This window comes from Pavona decussata, unplaced genomic scaffold (assembly GCF_977016875.1).
Source record: "Pavona decussata unplaced genomic scaffold, jaPavDecu1.1 SCAFFOLD_83, whole genome shotgun sequence".
Classification (NCBI taxonomy): Eukaryota; Metazoa; Cnidaria; class Anthozoa; order Scleractinia; family Agariciidae; genus Pavona; species Pavona decussata.
The window spans coordinates 1,899,185-1,920,000 of record NW_028145501.1 but is presented as its reverse complement, the minus strand read 5'-3'; the positions used below and the strand labels follow the sequence as shown (position 1 = coordinate 1,920,000).

Below are 20,816 nucleotides of genomic sequence, written 5' to 3'. Positions count from 1 at the left end.
GCAACGTTTTCAGTTCATTCAAACGAGTAGAAGTCTTGACCGTTTGACAGATATATGGAAACATTGACGAACTGCAACAACGGTGAATTTGAAAGGTCAAGATTTAAATAGAAACCAAACAGTCTTCACGTTGTGAACCAGTTAGCTCTGTAGTATCTGCGCTGAAATCTGTTTTTAGGAACAGCATTTACACATAAATTTATTTTACAAATACAGTTACAGTTTTCCGCTGGAAAAAATTAAAATTGTACTATAAAAAAACCGTGTTCTAAAATAATCTTTCCAGCTCTAACACGAAAAGATTCCCGAAAATATCGGGAGACAATTCGGGGCTCTGAGAAACACTTCTCGGGTCCCCCCCCCCCCCTCCCCCCTCCCCTTCCAAAAAAAAAAACCGAAAAGCGCCCCGTAATGTTTTCGGGCCCGAAAAGTTCTCGGGAGTTTTGAGAAACGCACGCAGGCTTACATGAAGTACTGACCAATTTTCATATGGGTACAATATAAGCTATCATATATGAAGTATCTACTGGATGCTCTTGGATTGCGCAGGTTTTTTGAGTATTTCCGTTCGCGGGCTCACAACGACGACGCCCCAAAGCAAAAACACGAACACCAAATTTCCACGTGCGTTTTAAATTTGCTTTCGTGTTTCTGTAAATGATCAAATTCAAGGTTTTGGCAAGAACGTGAACACAGGACGGTGAATTTTTCATTCTCTTGTTAACTTGTTCGCTACACCTACCAATTTGGTTCCTGTGTAGTTCGCCGTTTCTGTCGAACGAAGTGGTACAAGTTGCATCGCAAAGAAATGAATCGAAACATGTCCAAGAACTGCAAGGAAAAAGGTAGGCTTTTTTGTGAAACACTTTCTTTTTTGAAAGATAACTAAGGCTGAATTTTGCAGGCATGCTCTGCACATAATAGAATTGTCGGTTTGTCGTGTCAAGCAACTGTAGTCTTGATAATAGAACCTTCTCCAAAATGGCAGCCGAAAATTCAAATAAGTTAAAATTAAAAACGTATACCAGCACTCGAAAGAGCACTTTTACTTTAGTAACCCTGCAAAGTTTCAGCTTATCAGGTGTATTATGAGCTGAGAAAATGTAAGTTGAAATATGTAAAGTTTACAGACGCTTGTATGACTGGGGTATGACGTATATCCCCTGTCATACAAGCGTCTGTAAATTTGTCAAATTTCATCTTACATTTCCTGAGCTGATATAACACCAGATATAACACACGAAAAAAACTCTAAAATGGTCGATTTTTTATGTCATACAAAACATGGCTTAATTCTTTGTTGTTGAGTAGTTTACGTTTTTAACTTTCTCAAGCGCTTAAGAAATTATCTCTGTCACGTTGCAACTACTTAAAAACGACGGCCTTTGCAAATTCCATTTTCGTAATGTCACCTTCGCAGAAAAACCTTCGCCAATTTACCGCAAAGATACCGCTATGAATATAAGTTAGACAATTATATTGAATATACGATGCTGGATTTTAATTTATCAAGCAGAATTTGAAGAACTTTGAAAACCCAGTCAAAAACTGGCTGTATTAACAAGAATTGAAAGCTGCCTTTGAGAACAGTTTCAAAAGGTTCTCCTTCCAAAACTTCAAACAATATAAGTCACTTAATAGTTATCTCTGTACTGATTTCGTGAATGAAATGAATTCAAGAAAGAAAACAGGTTTGTATTTTCAACGTTTTATGTCAGGGTTTTATCAAATAAATGTCGCTGTTTCACGTCCGATGGAATTTAATCTTAAGCAAAATTTGCATACATTGGGAAAGTTTTCCATTCAGTGCCGGATCCAATATTCACTGGATGCAAATATCTCTGCAGAATCTTTTCCCTTTCTTCCAGAAATATTTTTTGTGAAAGATTGCATTGAAGAAATTACACGTTTTGTGGCCTTGGTAAAATAATTTTCCGTGGAAAATAAAATCATCAAACACGACAGCGCTGCATGACCGTTGTACACTTTGTTGTGTACGTCGGAAATAGATTTCAACCGCAAACTAGCCCGTGCAACTACGAAAAGGCTATGCTCATTAAAATAGTTGAGAAACCTTTTAATCTCCTCATTTGATGCTACAATATGAGTAAAGAGGGCTTTTGTTTATTTCAAAACTCGATCTTCAAACGATTGTGAAGCACGGCATGAGGCAGATTGATTGTCAAAAAAGAATACCTGTCACACATTTCTTTCGCTTATCAGAAGGATTAACCAGTCAGCACTTCAACCAAAATGACTTTTTCCAGAATGATTCATTGTTTGCGCTGCTTTTGTGCTGGATTATAATTATTTTTCCGTAGTGGTGATTGAAAATTTGTGTCAGTCAACTTTGTGCCTTGCTTACGATTTTTTCGTGAATTTCCTTACCCTCTGGAGAAATTCTTCATAGGAACACCCCCCAACCCCTCGGAAATTTCCACCTATAAGGCCCCCCCCCCCCCCCCCTGCTTGGAATTTCCATTGACCTTTCATGGAGGGAGGGGGGTATGGATATTTTCTGGAACTGCACAATACAGTTCAGCAGAAAGGTGAAGCAAAGCAACAGAATTTGTCAAAAGTTGGTTTGTCAGTAAAGCCACCTAGAGCCTGGGGTAATTAAGTCAAAAACTGTGTGTTTGTCTGTACTGATAAACTGATAGAATTTGTCAGTTGTCGGCTTGTCAGTAAAGCCACCTAGGTAGGGTCTCGAACAATTAAGTCAGAAACTTTTGACTACAGTGACTACAGTGGTTATATATTAGGACAAGACTATTACAGCTTGAACCGAGAAATGTGACCTCATTTGGTGATCCTCAACACCAAGAAACCCAAATGCTTCAAAGTCCAATCTTCATCTTACTCCTTTAGAAGCCAATAACTTTCAGTGAGCTTTAAAATTGTAAAATTTGCTTCTGTGATATTACAAGAGAGGTGCATATGATGTATCATGAAATAATGCAATCATTTAAGTTAGGACACTGTGAAAAAGGAAACTTGGATGCAAAAACTGCTTTTTGGCAATTCCAACTTTAATGGCTTAAAACATGATGGTAATGCATGATCCACCAGCAAAATGACAATCATGATATAACTCCATCTATACTATGCCCAAAATAGGAGAACACTTCTAATTTTTGGCTTGGTATAATGAGAAGTGGTGATAAGTTTCATTTGTTTGTGCCTACGGTATAATTTAAATATAGGAAAACTAAACACTCTGTCGTTAAGGTTATATTAGGGTTAAGTTGATAATTTATAGTTCCAGAAAATATCCGTACTCCTCCTCTCCTCCCCCCCCCCCCCCACCCCCCTCTCCACCCTAACTATGGAAGGGATTTCAAAATTAATTCATATAAAAAAATACAAAAAAAACCAACCACTATATGGAAGGGATTTTGTTTTTAAGACTCATCGCACCCCTCCTGTGGAAATTTAAATTTAGCATCCAGACTAATTTCCAATCCCTCCTCTTGGGGAAGTATGGAGTAATATTCTGGACCAACACTTTGAAGAACAAATTTTAACTGGAAAATGTTATTAATTTTGACTTTCAGTTCCACCAAGGCCTCGTGGAGAGGAAGGATGGCTGTATGTGTATGAACAAGGCAATGTTCTGGCTGGAGAGGAAGGCAGGGGTAGAGAATACAAAGCTCTTGTGAAAAGCAAGAATGGACTGAAATGGAAAATAATGTACGAAGGGAAGAGGTACATCTGTGCCATTTTAAACGCTGGCATAGAAGGCATCATATACTTTGGTGTCGGAGACAATAAAGACAATACTACACATTATGAACATGGGGAAATTGTTGGACTTCCGGTGGAGAATTTCAGGGATGACATTAAAATGTCTTTGCAGAATGTCTTGGATCATCACATCAAAAGTGATGGGGAATCATTATCGGATGGAGGTGACCGGTGTGTTTCAATTTTTTTCGTCCCTGTGAAGATCAAAGGAAAGCATTCCAACTTATATGTTGTTGAAATTGAGGTTGCACGAGACTGGGGATTCTGTAAAGATTATGTGTACTACTGCAGAGAGTGGACTCACAAAAGAGGAGGGAAAGGCAATCAGCTGAGAGCCCACTTCAACGTGAACAAACACAAGTGGGTTGCTTTCATTCGAACACATAGAGGTTCTGAAAGTGTAAAGAGTGTTGATGTCCAACGTCGAATAAAAAATCCTCTTAAAAAAGAGTTGTACACACAGAATACACAGCATGGTAAGTGTACCTTATTATAGAAAATTAACGCTCGTGTTAATTGAGGTATTGGAAATTAGCGCGACTTAAATTAAGGCAAATTGAAGGAAAAACTACTTCCCAATAAAAGAAATTGACGTGGAAGAGGTGCTAAAATTTCAAAATGTGGGAAATTAATGCGACTTACTCAAGAATCATAATTTGTTGAGACAACAGGAACAAATTTATTTTACCACTCAGTGTAAACCTAAAAGTACGAAATGCAAGTAACAAAATCATGAAACTGTTCCTAAATGTAGAGGTTAAGGGGTGGAATTTGAGCACTAAGAGCAATCTTCACGGTGTCCATGATACCGGTGGATCTCCACCCTGATAAAACAACAACGAGTTTTCCTTTCAGGTGTGTATCGAGAATTTGGGGTAAAAATAATGGAAATTAAGGTTGCGGAAATTAACGCTCCACTTGATTAATGACACGGAAATTAACGTCAACAAAAATTAACGTGACTTAAATTAACGCGAATTTATAAAATTCGCATTAATTTCATGAAGTGTTAATTTCCTATAATAAGGTATTCTGTGGTTATTTACAAGTTTTCAACAATGCCTTAAAGGGGAAGTATCACGCAAATTTACTGTCATTTCAAAACCCAAAAAAGTTTGTCTGTCAGCAGAAACAACGAAAAAATTGTCAAGTTTGTTATAAATTATCACACCAGTGCAATAAAACTGTCGATTAGTGCCTCTGGCCAGAGACAGAGTAGGCCGGAATGGATTGAAACTTGAAAAATGTTAGGCTAATGTTTTTCAAGTTCTCGCATTTTTGTTTCCAAAATGCGCTAGAACAGATCACGAGTTGTTCCTTTCAAGAATTGAGTTGATTTCTTTCCTCTCGTCATTCTAGAATTATTTGGCAGCTGACTGAAGGTCTTATTTCATCATTTTAACAAAAGATACCAAAAACCCCATGATACTTCCCCTTTACCTGTACCATTGGTGACTTGAAAGGGGTCAGGAAGGTGTTGGTGTTTAAAATCTTCAAGATGAGATTTGTCATTGATAATGCTTTTTTATAGTTGCCATACTAATTTGAGGTAATTAGTAAAAACTTGTGTAAGGTGGAAATTACCTTATAGTTCTCTGAAGGTATCAGATCAATTCAGGATCTGCTTAATCACAGTGTAATAAGTACCATTCAAGTTGGCTGTTTGCAGTTAAGAGATTGTAAATTTTTTTTGTTTGTAATAAAGGTAGAGGTGTTCCTCCTAGGGAGAGCTTTTTGGCAGTGGATCCACCTGCAAGTCTAGACCATATAATTGAAGGTATGGTGTACCGAGATTGATCTCAATCTTTTTCTTTATGAAGAGAATTGTCCACATACTAGAGACTGAGAAGTGATGGTGATGTGAATGAAGGGTGTGCTTGGAACTTGCCCAAAAACTTTATACAGAGAAATAAGAAGCAAAATGATGTAGCTTTTATCTTTATCTTGGTGAAATAATGATAAAAAAAGGACGTACCTATTGAGCAAACTTGTACAGAACAACAATTAAGGAAAGGTCTGGAATGATTTTTGCAAGAGCACTATATGGCTGGATATTAGCCTTGTTCTTTTTTTGTTGATGTTTTCCTTTTTTATATTTTTGTGCACCTCAAATTTGTCTCTATCTATAAAAACACAAACAGTAAAGAACAAGGTCAATATCTAGCCATTTCAAACAAGCCTGGTCGGTAAAAAATTTTATATGGGTTATTTAACTGTTTACACTTTGAAAAACAAAAGACCTGCGAACTTGTTTTGCTTGGACAAAAATCTTGTTTAACAAGTGTAAGATTTTTTTTTCAGTGGAATAAGATGAGCATGCAAAATTCAGATTTTTGCATTTGAATGGCTAGGTGGCAAGCTTGTCAATTTTAGCCATTCATGCATGGTTTTGTAAATAATGAAAATGTTTTAGAATTTTTGTCCTTCCTTCCAGAACTTTCTTTTAGTGTCATTAACGGGTACTCATTAAATTATGTCTTTTAAAAGAGAGGTGCTTTTTTCGAAAAAAAGGCGTTATTATAATCATAACATTATCATAATGACTATACAGCCGGGCTTAAAGTACGTACATGTATGAAGCGAAAATTGTTTTTGAGTAGTTATAAAATTTGCACTTAAACACATACGATTCCGAAGTTTTAGAGTACTGGGGTAAAACTTGTAGATTTTACAAACGCTCAAAGTTGGGCTATTTTGCTTTCAAAAATGGTCAGAGGACTGGGTCGAGTTTTATGCTGAATTCCAAGTTGTGACGTCACGTTGGTGCCAAAAGTTTGTTTACTTTTATTCTGTTCTTGCCGCCGAAAAGGATTGTAGAAAGAGAAAAGCATGTCTAGCGATTCTGTGAACGATCGATTCTGGCAACTCTCTTTGTTACGGAGGCCAGCAACACAATATCCCCCTCGCTGTCGCTTATCTGTCCTCTCTTCCGCCATGATGAATTGCAATTCTTGGCACCAACATGACGTCAGCGGTTATTGTCACCTGGCATTTTGGCCGCGCGATTTGAATACCATTTTTAAAGCCAAAATAGCCCACCTTTGAGCGCTCACAAAATCGGCAATTTTTACCCCAGCAATCTCAAACTTTGAAATCCCGTGTTTGAAAGGGTAAATTTTATAACTACCCAAACACAATTTTCGCTTCATAGGCACTTTAAGAAAAGCGGCCAGTCAACAGACACTGTCTGGTCAAAAATGGGTTTTGTCCAGTCAAATCTTTGGGTGACTGGACATTTTGTCTGGTTGTTTACACTTTAAAAGAAAAATAAATTAATTCAGAACTTTTTTGTTCAGTTGAACAAGTTTGAGAATTATTGGTCACTGTTTGTGAAGGGAAAAAAAACAAAAAAGAAAGATATGACCAGACCAAGAACTTGTAAGATTTCTAGTAGATGTAAATTTCCACTTTGTCATCCATAAAGTTGTTACCACAAATTAGCAGGTCGTCCGGAGTAGCATGTATAACGATGTGAATTACAGCCTGCGTGGTTTTTTTTCCCTTAATATGTGCATGTAAAACAGGATTAAATCAGTTTACATATTGTTTCACTTAAAACCAAAAACGAAGTGCTGCATTAATTTTTATTTGCACAACGTTGATAATTCCAGTAATTCCACATGGCCAAAAAGTCATCTATGGTGATATTTCTTGGTAATTTAATTTGCAAGGTAATTTTCTCCTCGAGTACATGTAGTATATGAAATTCCAAAAGGGGGTAATCAAACAAAGTATGGCAAAATTTGGATGGCTGACTTTCAAGTGTTCTGAAGGGAAGAAGAATTGACTCACAGTATCATTTGTGACCTTCTTTGGGAAAACGGACAACAAAAACAGTTGTAAACAGACACTAAACGGTTAACTCAAGCATTTATAAACGGTTTACATAACTGTTTAAACGGATAGCAAAAAATGTAAACGGTTGACCAAAGTCCAAAAATGGGTAGCTTAAACTGTTAAACGGTAAACCAAAGTCTAAAAAAGGACAGCTTAAACTGTTCAATGGTTGACTCGGTGAGATCGCTGGAGGAAAAACTATCAGTCTTACAATGTTTAACGGATATCTTTGAGCATGAACATGGAGCATAATAACTTGGTACATAATAACTGGGATACATTCTGTGAACGAAAAAAAGTACTGTCGCATCTGATCAACTTTAGTTGGGTTACATTGTACTTCAAAATTTATCCGTGGGCTTGCTTTCTCGCTTGTGTATTCTGTTTCTGAGTAAACTATTGCCGTGGGACATTATGTTGATTCTCTTCCCTGACATTTGTTGAAATGAGCACAGATTATAAAGGACAGTTTCGCTGCCGATATTTCAACCTGAACGGCTACTGCAAGAAATGCACAATGCTGTTGTACCGTGCATTGCTGGCATGCCCCTCCATGCATTGAATGTGAGGTTGCATGTAGAATAAGGCTCCATCCACACATATCCGGATATTTTTAAAAAACAAAGATTTTTTTCTGTCTTCAAACAAATACTCCTCCACACGTAGTGTATGGGAATCACTAATTCGATTTCTACATGAAAACACAAAAACTATGGAAATATGATAGTGTCCCTTCATCTTGTGCATGGTCTCAGTTTCTGGGCTAACAAGTAGAGAGAATCTCAACTCACTCTAAAATTCTCCTTCCCTTTTTCTTGTACAACAATTTGGTTCACAAAATTACCCCCACCATGCACTTGTTCGTCCTGACCTGACCCAGAATCTCCGTGGTGTAGCTGGCCTTCTGTTTAATCCCTTTTCTTAACACTGGTGTGGAAAGCAACCTTCTTACTGTATGTTCAATCACTTCCTCACGTCAGCTCGAAGATTTAACATATAAAATACAACTGTATGCATGCCATTAGCCTTGAAAGAAGCCCAAGTACCAACGACACAAGTTGACTGTTAATCATCTTGACTGATTTTTCTCTCAGGAGGACTCAGAACGAGATAGATTTTATGACGTCATTATATTTGTAAACCTCTGTTTTCATCCATGATCCACATGAAAACAATAAGCCGGCGTTTTTACTCTGGGGACCATTTCAAAAACCTTAAAAATTGGGACCTGAAAATATGTTTACGTGTGGACTGAAGGCTAAAATGGAGGTGACCGGCAATCTCCGATTTTCAAAAATAGCTGGATACTTGTGGACAGGGCCTAAAAGCTTACTAAATACACTTGTTTGAGATGCAGGGCAGGGAGCGAGGGCATTTTTATAAAGAAATGACATAATGGGTATTTGTCCGGCCAAAAGCTGATTGTATCCGAGTAAAAAGTATAGGTTTGACCGACACCAGCCGGGAACTTACTGCAAGCCCTGCTATACTAGGAAAACTGAAAATTGAAGATCTTAACAGGATAGATGTAAACTCATTTTATTGATGTGACAGGTGCAGTTGCCACTCAGTCCCTGGGAAGGAGGAATGCAACCAGGCTGAACAGGCTGCTGGCGAAGGGTGGAGAAGTAGCTCTAAGAAGAACGTTCAAGCATCATCATCCTCCTGAAAAATTGGTAGTTGATCTCAGGGCCAAGTACATGATTCTCTGTGAGCTTAGGCGTAAAAATGTGATTGATGAAAGTCAGTGGGAAAAAATTTCCCTGGCACATGGAGCTGAACCAAACTCAGACACTTTTGACTTTGCCCTGTTATGTATTCTCATGGTGAACGTTTTCAGTCTGCCCTCTGTCCCTTCTGCGACAGATGTCTCTGAGATGGCAAATATTATTCAGTTAAAGTCCCTTTATGATGAGCTCAAAACGTGTGTCAGTGTTGATAAGCAAACTTACATTACCAAGTGCCAGGAAATAAGCACCATCCTAAAGAATTTAGGGTTGTCACAGGAAGAAATGGATGGTTTGAAAGGATGCAGTGGAGAGAAACAAGAAGTACTTGGAGGAGTGGCAAGTTTGCTGGGTCAGTTTTCTCTATACAATTGCTGCATATTTTTTAATAGATGAACACTGTATGTCTTATTGTTGTTTTTATCACAAGACAATTTGATAGGTATTGGTGAATAATCTGATTTTAGCAGTTGACATTTACAACTCTACAACTTTTTTTTGGTGTATGAATTGATTATTTAGACATTGCTTTTTAATGTGCATTTGATTATCTTATAGAAACTGCAAAATGTAAATAATGAATATTACACTGTATTATTATTTATTATTATTATTATTATTATTCAGGGCCCGCGGAGCGGATTTTCAAGTAGGGGGACTAACGCGAACGCGCAAGCGTGAGCCAACTAGGGGGGTCCAGGGGCATGCTCCCCCAGGAAAATTTGAAATATTATTCTTCTGAAATGGCTAGAAATGCATCCAAAAAAGGCTAACATTAAGTTAATTTTTAATTGTTTTCAATGAAAAACAAAGAAAAAAACGTAGTACAACCTCATATTTTAACAAAATATCATGAAATAGATGTATTGGCTAACTTCTAAGCTAAACTCAACAGACAGAAAGGAAGAAAGTCACCCGGAAATTTTAAAGTCTGACTCTTTGTCTACTCAGACACCAAGAAAACCACCAAAAAACTATATTGGATTGAAATGAAGCAATGAGGAAAAAGCAATGTTTCCTCTGAGGTCCACACGTTTGACATAAAATAACGCGATGAACTTTTTTGTGTAAGACTTTGCTAAAAAATTGAAATAATAATTTAATCAGCCAAAAAAGTGGGGGGGCTAAAGTCCCCCCCCCAGCCCCACCCTCTCCGCGGTGCCTGTTATTATCATTATTATTATTATTATGATCATCATCATCAACCAGCAGCACTAAGCACTTCTTTGGAATCTGCAGTGGAATGATACATCCTGACTTGACCCATCTACTCAATACAAAGAATGATCTTACAAAATATTTACATTGTTCTAATTTATTCCTGTAGCAGAGTGTGCTGAAAGTAATAACAGTGCAGGTGTCGATGCTAACAGTGTTGGCTCTTGTGACCTTAGTACTGGTCAGCCTGAGGCTCAAAATGACTCATTTAACCAACTGCAGTGTGTTGAATATTTACACAGTGGTAAGGAGAAATTTTGCTGTTTCTTTCTTCAAAAATATACATGTATATATAATTTTGAACGCTTTTGGGCATTTAGAGAGTCATAAGTTGCTTTTTTGCCTCAAAATTGAGATAGCTCCAAAAAAGCCTTATTTTGTTTTCAATAATTATTGTTACAGAATTAAATTAGTGGCAGGTCCATTAAAGGCCCTCCCCACTTTTGTCTCAGAAATCTGGGCCCAAACTGGCCCAAAGGGCTTAAAACATGTTCCACCCAGCCTTTTAGCCATTGTAAAAGATTCTTATTATAACTGTCAGGAACGTAGAGTTGGATATGAACAACCGATTTACAAGGCATAGCCCTCAAATAAATGTAAATTTATAAGTTTTACATGTATTTATAACCTATTATTTTCTTGTCATTTCAGCATGGCAAAAAGTCATGTCAGATGACAAACTAGGTAAGACAATACTCAAACACAATTTAATATTATTGTCAAAGAAACATAACTACTACTAGCTAGAGCAACACTTTTATTTTTCGTTGTTGTTTTTGTGGCTAATTTTTGCTTTAATTTTCTCACTGGGTACATGATGATGATTGTATCAATTATGTGTTGGCTTAAGTCGTTCTGATCCTAACAATTTTCGCTGACTGTCTTTTTAGGCTTGGTGATACATTACAGAGAGGATTCTGATCCTGTTTTATGTGAGCAAAAACGTAAGAAACTTGCTTAGTAAACATGGTGCTCCCTCAGCGTTGCAGTGAATGCCTTTGAAAATTAATGGCTGTGTAATTCTAGTGATGTCTCATAGCTTTATAATTAGTTGAATTAGCCCCATTTTTATGGAGTTAATTTGTACATCAGTCATAAACTGTGAAAACGACCTCATAGTTAAGTTAAAAAAAATTAAGGAAATATCTTTGTTTCTGGGAGCCCTTATCTAAATACTACTGAAAGTAGTATGATTGTACCCAAACCCCCTTCACATTTCTCTTCAACTTTCAAATTATTGAAAGTCATTTCCAAATTAGACATGGAAAAAGATTACAGTATATCGTGCTTACAAACAGAAGGTACACTCCTTGTCCTCTCATTCATGATGATTTTTGTTAGTGGGACATTTTTGTTATATGAATTATCAAGTGCATCGTAAATTTCCATAGTCCATTTTCATTAACCAAATTTGCTTTATAACTTAACTGAAGTAAAGCAGAGGTTATGATTGTCCTATTAAATTTTGCCCATGGGCAACACTCTAGTGCCATCTCTGGCCATTACACGTTAGTTTTTGATATATATTCTAGCAAAAATAATTAATGCGTGATTCTTATCGTTTGGCGGGGTTTTCTAACCTTTTGAACAAAAACATGCATCAAGATTAGCAACAAAAAATGTTCTTACAATCAGCTTGCAGATGGAAAAAACAGGATTTAGCATAGTTGTTTGTATTGATAACTCTATCTACCCTGGCCTTTAACCCCTAAATATATTAAAGAACACAGCCGTCTATCTTGTCCACATACTTACATGTACTTGTAAAAGTACTGTGAAGAAGTTATTAACATACCAAGAACATTTACCTAAGGTGATCATATCCTTAATTCTCATGACCTCAGGGGTTGAATAAGCATAAATTTTACAAGGAGAAATTTGATTCTGATCACTGTTAGGGGTTGAAGGATTAAAGCAGGATTTACATTCAATGTTTTTCACTGACCTAAAAGAGCATGCAGGTGCTTTGTTTGTGCAAGCCAATGAAATACCCATTTTCTTGTAGTATTTTGAGCAAATTTTTAATTATTGGATTCGTGCAGTCACCAAAATATTAAATTTCCATGTTCATACCAAAAGTTTGAGGGGTGGTAAACTAAGTCTGGTATAGGAGGGGGGTGGGGGGCATAATTTTGTGCCTTTAATTAAGATCTTTCCAAGATCTTTTGGTTGTGCAAATTTCACACAAATTGATCAAATACTGCAGAGCTCACAATTGCGTCTTGTGCCATATGGCGGGAAGGAGAGATAAAGTGTTTCTTCCAAATGTTGTTTTTTTAAGGAAATAATGTCTAGAAATGTCATTATTATCAATGATGCAGGGAAGCAAGGGTTCCACAATCAGAAAAGAATAAAATGTGAAGAAAAGAGCACCACCCTGGACGAACTAATGGAAAGATTGGGCGAGAGGGCATCAAAGAAGGGGCTCATAGTTGTTGACCAGGACACATCAGGAAATTGCTTGCCGTATTCACTGTCCGACCAACTGAAACTTGTGAAAAACCTTACCATTTCTCCCGGAGATTTGAGACAATCGATAGTGCAGCACCTCAGGGAGAACCCAAACTGGGTGAGTAGCAATGTATTTAGTTTGGCCCATGCTCTGCCACTGTAGCTCTTATTCGCTCTATTTGCTAATTGCCCATTTGAAACCATGTGATTTTCTCAGGAGAGTCGTTCCTATTCTTTTTGGAAGTATTGAATGGATGCCAGCATGAATATGACCAACTCTAAAAGAGACTACAGTTGAACTTCCTTTAACGGATACCTCTCGTAGGTGGACAACTCTCGTAAGCAGACACTTGGTCATGTTCTCAGCGACATACGAACAATACATTTTTAACCTCCCATAAGCATTCACCTCTCTTAGGCGTACCCTTTTTCTGATCCCAATAGTGTCCACTTACGGGATAGACTGCAAGCAGTCCCTTTCTGGATAGTCGAGAGGTCGCGCGAAATAGCCGAGCGCGAAAAAAAACTAGAGCGAACGAGCGGAAGGGGGCTTGGGGAGAGGCGGAAAAAGGGGTAAGAAAAAGAAAGGGACTGCGCTCTTAGCTGTAACAGACGCGTTCAGGGTAACTCGGCCCACTATTCGTTAAACCCATTAAAAATCCAATTAAAAATGACAGCTAATAGATAACAACTCCGCATTGTTACCAGAACACCAGGCCAGAACACTAGGAGCGAAGGGGAATAATCGCCGAGCTTCTTTGAAAAGGCCAAAATTCGAATTTTTCTTCAGGGCCCAGAGTAAAAGAAATCGACGACACAAACGCCCGAAGTGTAATTAAGAGCGTGGCTCAAAACAACTGGAAAGCTGTTGTTATATCATTTTAAAGCATCCTGCGGTGAATTCTGCCGACAAAGCTTGTTCCGCGCGAATGCGAAAATTACATCGTGCTCGTTGGCACAAATGTCTTTTAATAATTGTGGGATCTTCTTGAAGGCAACTGCTTTTAAACCAAAGTCTTTTGACTGCAACTGGTCTTGGAAAATACTGCGAAACGGGACAACAACCACAATCGAGGCCGTGTTGGCAAAGTGGAAGCTTTGATAAATAGTGGATTTCCCAAAACCAGTGGGAAGAACGGCCATTACATATTTTCCGAGAAAGCGCTTCTACTGCTAGCTTCTGTTCCTCTTTTAGAACTAAGCCGCCTAGTTGATCGCTTAAATTTACGAACACATCGCTGTTACTGTCTCTCAGCGAAGCCATTTTCCTAGTGATATGAAGTGTTGACATCAAACATGTGAAGAAGTTAATTACACGTCAAACTTGTCTGACAGCAGCTATTGTTTATGGACCAATCGGAATTTTCCGATGAATGATGAAATTCATAATTCTGCTTATTTTACCACAATACCTTGCAATCCTGCACAGCCCATGGAAGAAATATATATCTGTATTTTTATGAAATTCATCTGTACTAACAACATTGTGTATGGTACAATGTCCGTTTGAAATTCTTTTAATTTTCTGTGCGTTTGTGTTTGTATGCTAAGAATTATGGGAAAATGTACCAGGTCCCATCATTTTGGTAGTGGATTAATAATTGATTTCTAATTTGTTAATGCAACAGTAAAATAAGTGAATATTGTACCTTATCCAACCCCTACTGAAAAGTGATGTTAAAAGTGTTATTTACTTGTATTATAGCCAGAGCTCTATCAGTTCGTCCGTGATCAATATCCGTCATGGAAGGATTACCTGACTGACATGGAAAAAGATGGCACGTGGGGTGATCATTTGTTCCTCCAAGCTGCATCAGACCTGTATGAAACCACCATTTACGTGATCAATAGTGAATCACGTAAATATGACGTAACCATCAACCCACGAGGAGGGAGCAGAGGCGGCAACTTCCTTATCCTGGGGCATGTTCGTGAACTACACTATGTTAGTCTGCAACCTGCGCCAGGTGAGGCTTTGGTGAAACTTGAAATTAACCTGTCTTGTTATTGTCTAAAATAGAACACAAGTTTAATGGGCCATTTCTAAGTTGCGTCCACTAACAACCTGGGGTGCTCTTGCGTGGGTATCAACTGTCTGTTGGTGTTCCAAAAATCATTTTCTTTCTTCTATCCCCTTTTAAAACCTCTTCAAATTTCATTCAAATTTAGGTGAAATACCCCCTCAAAAATATTCCATCACATTCGTTCCATTTCTTGTTATTGTTTTCATTCCCCAGATTCCTCATCTGAGCAGTCATCGGAAGCTGATGAAAATGATGACATCGATGACAATGCGGTTGAGCCTGACTTTAAAGGGACACAGTCACCTTTGTGACCGCGCTGACCCGGACACTAGTTTTGTCAATAATTGACAAAACTAGTGACTCAAATTTCATTCGCATTGGTAACCGAAAGATCAGAAAGCGTTACTGGTAAAACCCTTTTCGCTTCGTTTGGTAGACTGTTCCCCGTGATTTTGGCAACGGGTCATTAAACGAGTTGAATCGCCACTTCCATCAATTGTTTCTTAGTAGTTTACCTGGGATCAGAGGAACACGTTTTCGACTCAACAATTGCGGCAAGCGAGTGAATCAGTTGTTTACACAAGACAGTATTGTCGCGTCGCTCTGTGAGACGTTTTTCAGTGGGTTCTGAATTTCGCGCTTGGTTCGAGATCAATGCTAGTTACGGCAAGAAAGCAACGAAGCACGGCTAGGGCAAGATTTCGCAAACTACCATTTTGTGTCTTCGTTTCGCAAACGACCGGCCACAAGGCATTGCATAAGGCCATTTAAACAGCCAAGGCGTTTGAATGACGGTGCAACTAACTGAAGTTTTGAACGGGTGGATAATTTTTCTGAACGGATGACCAAGTCGTTCGAACGGATTCAAATTTTTCTGAACGGGTGCCACAGCCGTTTGAACGGATAGACAATTTTTCTGAACGGATGGCGCAAACCGTTCGAACGGATGGACGATTTCTGTGAACGGATGACCAAACCGCTCGAACGGATGCAAATTTTTCTGAACGGGTACACTAGCCGTTCGAACGGTTGGGCAATTTTTGTGAACGGATGACACAGCCGTTCGAACGGCTTGACTTCCGTTTTGAACGGATCGCCCAAGCCGTTCGAACGGATGCAAATTCTTTCTGAACGGATGAGAAACGGCTTGCGAACGGTTATCCGTTCGAAAACGGCAAGCCGTTAGTGTACGTTTTCGCGTGAGAGGTCACAATTTTGAAAAACGTCCACCGTAACCCCAAATCAAAAGTACGCGTCGAATACATCTAGAAATCCGCTTCAATCTTCCCAGTGTTTTATTGGATTTTCAATCTTTTACTGGAAACCTGTTTCTGAGTTTGCTTTTGCTCATCCTGTGGTATTATTTTATCATATTTGGTTAAAAACAGTATGGATCGCGTCTCCAACGGAACATGAAAAGAAAAACACTGGAGAACAAATCTCCATTATATATATTTGGAAAATCGCATTTTCTCAACCTGGCAAAAGCTCCGTCCGGAGGGAATCTTCGTTAACGATTCGAACTTCGCGTCATAGCTGCTTGGTTTGGAGCTCAGTCGAAGACAAGCTTCAGTACACAGTCGATTATCTCCTCGACAAGGAAAACCTCTATTAGAACCTTGTTTTCTATGGGTCGAGCAAGCGTTCTTGTAATGACATGGGTTTGGTTCCTAAATTTAGATAACGGAGAAGTTGTAGAAACGAAATTATAATAAACACAAAATATATGATTGAAAGCAGAAATAAAGCTTACCGGTAGTTTCGCTACAAAGTCGTTTCGCTACACTGCAGTTCAGGCGATTCGCTAATATTTGAACTCAATTTGCTACTTATGCAAACACTGTGAAACGTAGAAACAGCTAAGACTGGCAAACACTTCGACTCGACCCTAGCCTCCCACGCAGACGTTCTTAGGGGTTCGCCACGCGTTCCTGCCCCTGTTCGTGGGGCAGGAACGCGTGACGAACCCCTAAGAACGTCTGCGTGGGAGGCTAACTCGACCCACAAGGTTTGTCTAGATTTTTCAAAGGATGCGCTTCTCAGCGCGAGACTTGTGATAAAGTGTGATGTGCAAATCAGCTAAGTATCTAATGCGCATGTGCACCAGGTGACTGTGTCCCTTTAAACACCAAATGCACAGCATGGTTTTTAACTCACTGTGAAACTTAATGCCGATATTTGACATGAAGAACGGTTGGCGCAGGCAGCCCAATCTCCCAAGAGAGAGAGAGCGACGAGAGATGATCGTGCAGGATCAGGCCTTGATTGTGTCACGAAACAAACGTAACCTACGAGTGCGAGCGGTATTCCCCACTACAGAAACTGTGAGAAGACTAGTACGGGAAAGGGATTGTGGGATCGTGTGGGTAGATGGATGCACATCGAGCGGACGGGTAAGGGCATTTTTCGGCATTTGCTCGGGGTAACGTTTTCACCTAAAATAGTATCTGGTAAACAACTGACTGTTGATAAAATGACTGCTGAAAAATACACTTATTCATCTGCGCAATTTCCATCCGTCTACTCAAACGATATACCGTATGCCCTCACTCGTACCAGTCTCCCCATAGTTTTTGTGGTGGGAAATTGGTTTACAGGCGGGCTTTGGCAATTTGAGCACTTTATAAGCGCATAACGGTGAAAATTTGATGGAGCAAGATTTAAAAATAGGTTTTCAGTGCGATAGTTATCAAATGCGTCGTAAGTTTCAAGTTTTCTTATACAGTCGAACCTGTATATAACGGCCCTGTATTAAGCGGCCACCCTCTATTAAGCGGCCAGTTTTCAAAGTCCCGATTGTTCGCTCATACAAACACTGTATTTGTTACCTGCATTAGGCGGCCACCTCTATTAAGCGGCCGCGGCCACCCTGTAGCAGTTCTGTATTTGTCTTTCTTTGTTATTTTTACCTGTATTAAGCGGCCACCCTTAAATGGATCCTAAGCCATATGTTATTTTATGCGGTTTTTTATTGTGTTTAAAATGCGATCCAGCATCACTATAAAGAAATAACATGTACAAAGCTACTGTAAGCTGATACTCGGCCGTTTAATATCGTTAACGCTTTTCAGATGTCCGCACTGTGCTGAAGTACAGTACCATATCACGAACGCTAAAAAAAGTTTGTTTTGAATATGCTTCACTCTCTAGCAAGAAATTCATCTTTAATTAGCTTGTTCTTCAGCCATGTGACATTGAACATTGAGCGTAACAACTATGAAATGACGGAATGAGATATTATGTTGTGAACTGTAAGTCATAGAAATAGAGCACTGTATACCGAAGAAGAATAGAGGACAATTTATATTTATTGCATAGTACTTTTACACAATGTTACGTATGTTATACCATTAAGTTACAAGTTGGCACTGAACGTTAAAGTATTGATTGCTTGAAAGAGTGTTGATCGTCCTATTGTTTCCTTGCATGAAGTGTTTTGTATGATACGCCATTAAAATTGACATTAGACCACGCCCAGTGAGTATTTTTAGTGATCCTGTATTAAGCGGCCACCTGTATTAAGTGGCCAGTTCCTCAAGTCCCGGGGGTGGCCGCTATATACAGGTTCGACTGTATAGTCAAATTAGCTAGAATATAATTCTGGTTTGGCGTAGTTTTCCAACGTTTTAAACCAAAACATGCATCGTGATAACTTGCAACAAAACATTGTCCTACTATCGCAATATTTGCAAGAATCATCATTGTTGATGGAGGCAAATTAATAGCAGATCAAAAGAAAATCGTCTCGTAGAGGGTGAAAAACAAAACAAAACAAAAAAATAGGCCCGCGATGCGTGCGTGTAGCTACTGCATTCTTGTTTCCATTGTTATGTGAATACGGTGCTGTTTAGTATGGACAGCTATTTTAGAAAAGGTTGTCGTACGCGTACGCTTGGGTACTCATAGAGCGACAATCTTTTTCTGAATTAGCTGTATACAGCTATTTCATCTAAGGTTGTCGCGGCTCAAGTGTACACACCCAGACCGCAAAGGAAGGGGTATAGAATGGTCCTTGAAAAATAATGGGTCTCGGCAAATTTTCGGCGGGTCTCGAAATCTCGGCGTCTCAAACAGGAGTCTCGGAATCTCGAGCTCGTAAAAAATAAAACGGGTCTCGGAAACTCGCATTTTAAAATTTCAATCTCGGAGTCTCGAAAACCAAGCGAAAATTAAGTCTGAATTAACCGTCCTAAACTAACAACAAACAATAATCTTGAAAAACGGCTCAACATCGCGATCGCTTCTGCAGCTTCTGTGAAACATGTAAGCTTGGATAAATTCTGCTCGTAAATTGCCGTACTATGCTTTTCGGCAGTGTTAGTAAAAAACACGTTTTGCATCGCGACGTCTCGGGCTCGGATTTAGAAAAAGTAGTTAAGTCTCGGTCTCGGATTGTAAATGAAGGTCTCGGCGGGTCTCGGATTTTACCATTCTATACCCCTAAAGGAGCATGTGAGGTAAAAAGTAAAAATAAGTGGTTATTCGACAAATGACTGACATACTGCAAGATAGAAATTGGTCGGGGCTCAGCCCAAACAATAGCTTTGTATGACTCGACACTATCTTTTCGAAATTTTATTTTCAATGGATTTTTCTCAGAACGCTCAGATGCAGCTAACAATGACATAAACATGAGGCATTGTTTTCTCATCAAGAGATAAAAGTCCTTGTGTAAGTGGCGTCTGATTTGCTGTTCATGAGGTACAACAATAATCTGATGTAGATGCCGCTAACAATAATATAAACATGAGGCATTGTTTTCTCATCAAGATATAACTCCTTGTGTAACTGCCGTAGATGCGGCTAACAATAACATAAACGTGAAGCATTGTTTTCTCATCAAGATATAACTCTTGTGTAACTGGTGTCTGGTTTGCTTTTAATAGATATGTTAAAAGGGTTAATTACTACATTACTTTTTAGTTTCCGTAATGGATATCTCTGTAATGCGTGTCTTCAGATAAGACCTTTAGATGTCGTGCGTGTCAAAGATCATTCATTCCTGTGTTATCCTTTGTGAAAGCAAGAGCAACCCACCCACCTCACCCGGGTTTAGGGTGTTGTCTCTTCAGTAGTATCACATTTGAATAAGCATCCGTTTACCCCATCTGCTGAGTCTGTTTGTGGTAGTATTTGTATTTGAGACAAAAAGACGTACTACCAGATTCAAAGTAAGAAAAGCTCTAAACAATAAGTTTGTTTGTATAACCTGTAAAGTCTATCGAAATTGGACGCTTATCAAATTTACTACCGGCGTTATCGTGCGCCAAGAAAATCGATCGTGATCCCAATGTCTGGGTCAATTCCAAAAGCGATCATCCCCCCCCCCCCCGGGCAAACCCCCGGGCATTTGACTTTTTTAAAAATGCCTGATCAAATTCCCCTCTATATGGGCCGATTTCTAGGTCAAATGCCCCACTGGTTGGGGCTGAAAAGTCATCGTGTTGGTTTTTTTTTGTATTCGCTAGCTCTGTTTTTATAAAAATCAACGAAATTCATACATTAATAAATATGCATAACATCACATATGAAACTCAATTAACAGAGAGTTTAACGATATATGTACCGATACTCGCTTTTCTTTTATATTAAATGTACATGAAGTTTGCTAATACGTGTGATAACAAGAACAATGATAAAAAACACTATGTTATGAAACCTAGACATGCCAACAAATCGAGCTTCGAACGCCGAGCAAAGGGAGAACGAAGCTTGAGGGAATTTGGACATACCACTGAAAATGAGAAGCGAAGGGCAATATGTAACCCTGCCATGCCAAAAACAATCTCAGATATATTTGTTGGAACGCTTCTCT

General features: G+C 38.8%; 2 protein-coding genes across 3 annotated transcripts in view; one reads left to right on the top strand and one right to left on the bottom strand.

Annotated features, from left to right (window-relative positions):
- Positions 1–20,816, bottom strand: part of LOC146475794 (uncharacterized) — a 48,860-nt gene that overhangs the window by 10,138 nt on the left and 17,906 nt on the right. The window lies entirely within an intron of this gene.
- On the top strand, positions 577–20,079 carry LOC146475795 (uncharacterized). 2 transcript variants are annotated; one of them, XM_085115509.1, is made up of 11 exons: positions 577–845; positions 3,555–4,220; positions 5,450–5,521; positions 9,136–9,660; positions 10,636–10,770; positions 11,178–11,210; positions 11,417–11,470; positions 12,848–13,095; positions 14,683–14,944; positions 15,215–15,291; positions 17,128–20,079. In XM_085115509.1, the coding sequence occupies exons 1-11, from the start codon at positions 809–811 to the stop codon at positions 17,161–17,163; spliced, it is 2,145 nt and encodes a 714-aa protein (XP_084971635.1). In that variant the 5' UTR covers positions 577–808; the 3' UTR covers positions 17,164–20,079. The 2 variants fall into 2 exon arrangements, with proteins under 2 accessions (XP_084971635.1, XP_084971636.1); XM_085115510.1 differs by having other exon boundaries at positions 15,215–20,079.

What these genes read in the sequence shown, in the direction of transcription:
- LOC146475795 (XM_085115509.1), top strand. Translation starts at nt 809, where the DNA reads ATGAATCGAAACATGTCCAAGAACTGCAAGGAAAAAG. An exon ending in AGGAGTGGCAAGTTTGCTGG is followed by an intron (nt 9,661 to 10,635) that starts GTCAGTTTTCTC and finishes TTATTCCTGTAG; the next exon opens with CAGAGTGTGCTGAAAGTAAT. An exon ending in CATGTCAGATGACAAACTAG is followed by an intron (nt 11,211 to 11,416) that starts GTAAGACAATAC and finishes CTGTCTTTTTAG; the next exon opens with GCTTGGTGATACATTACAGA.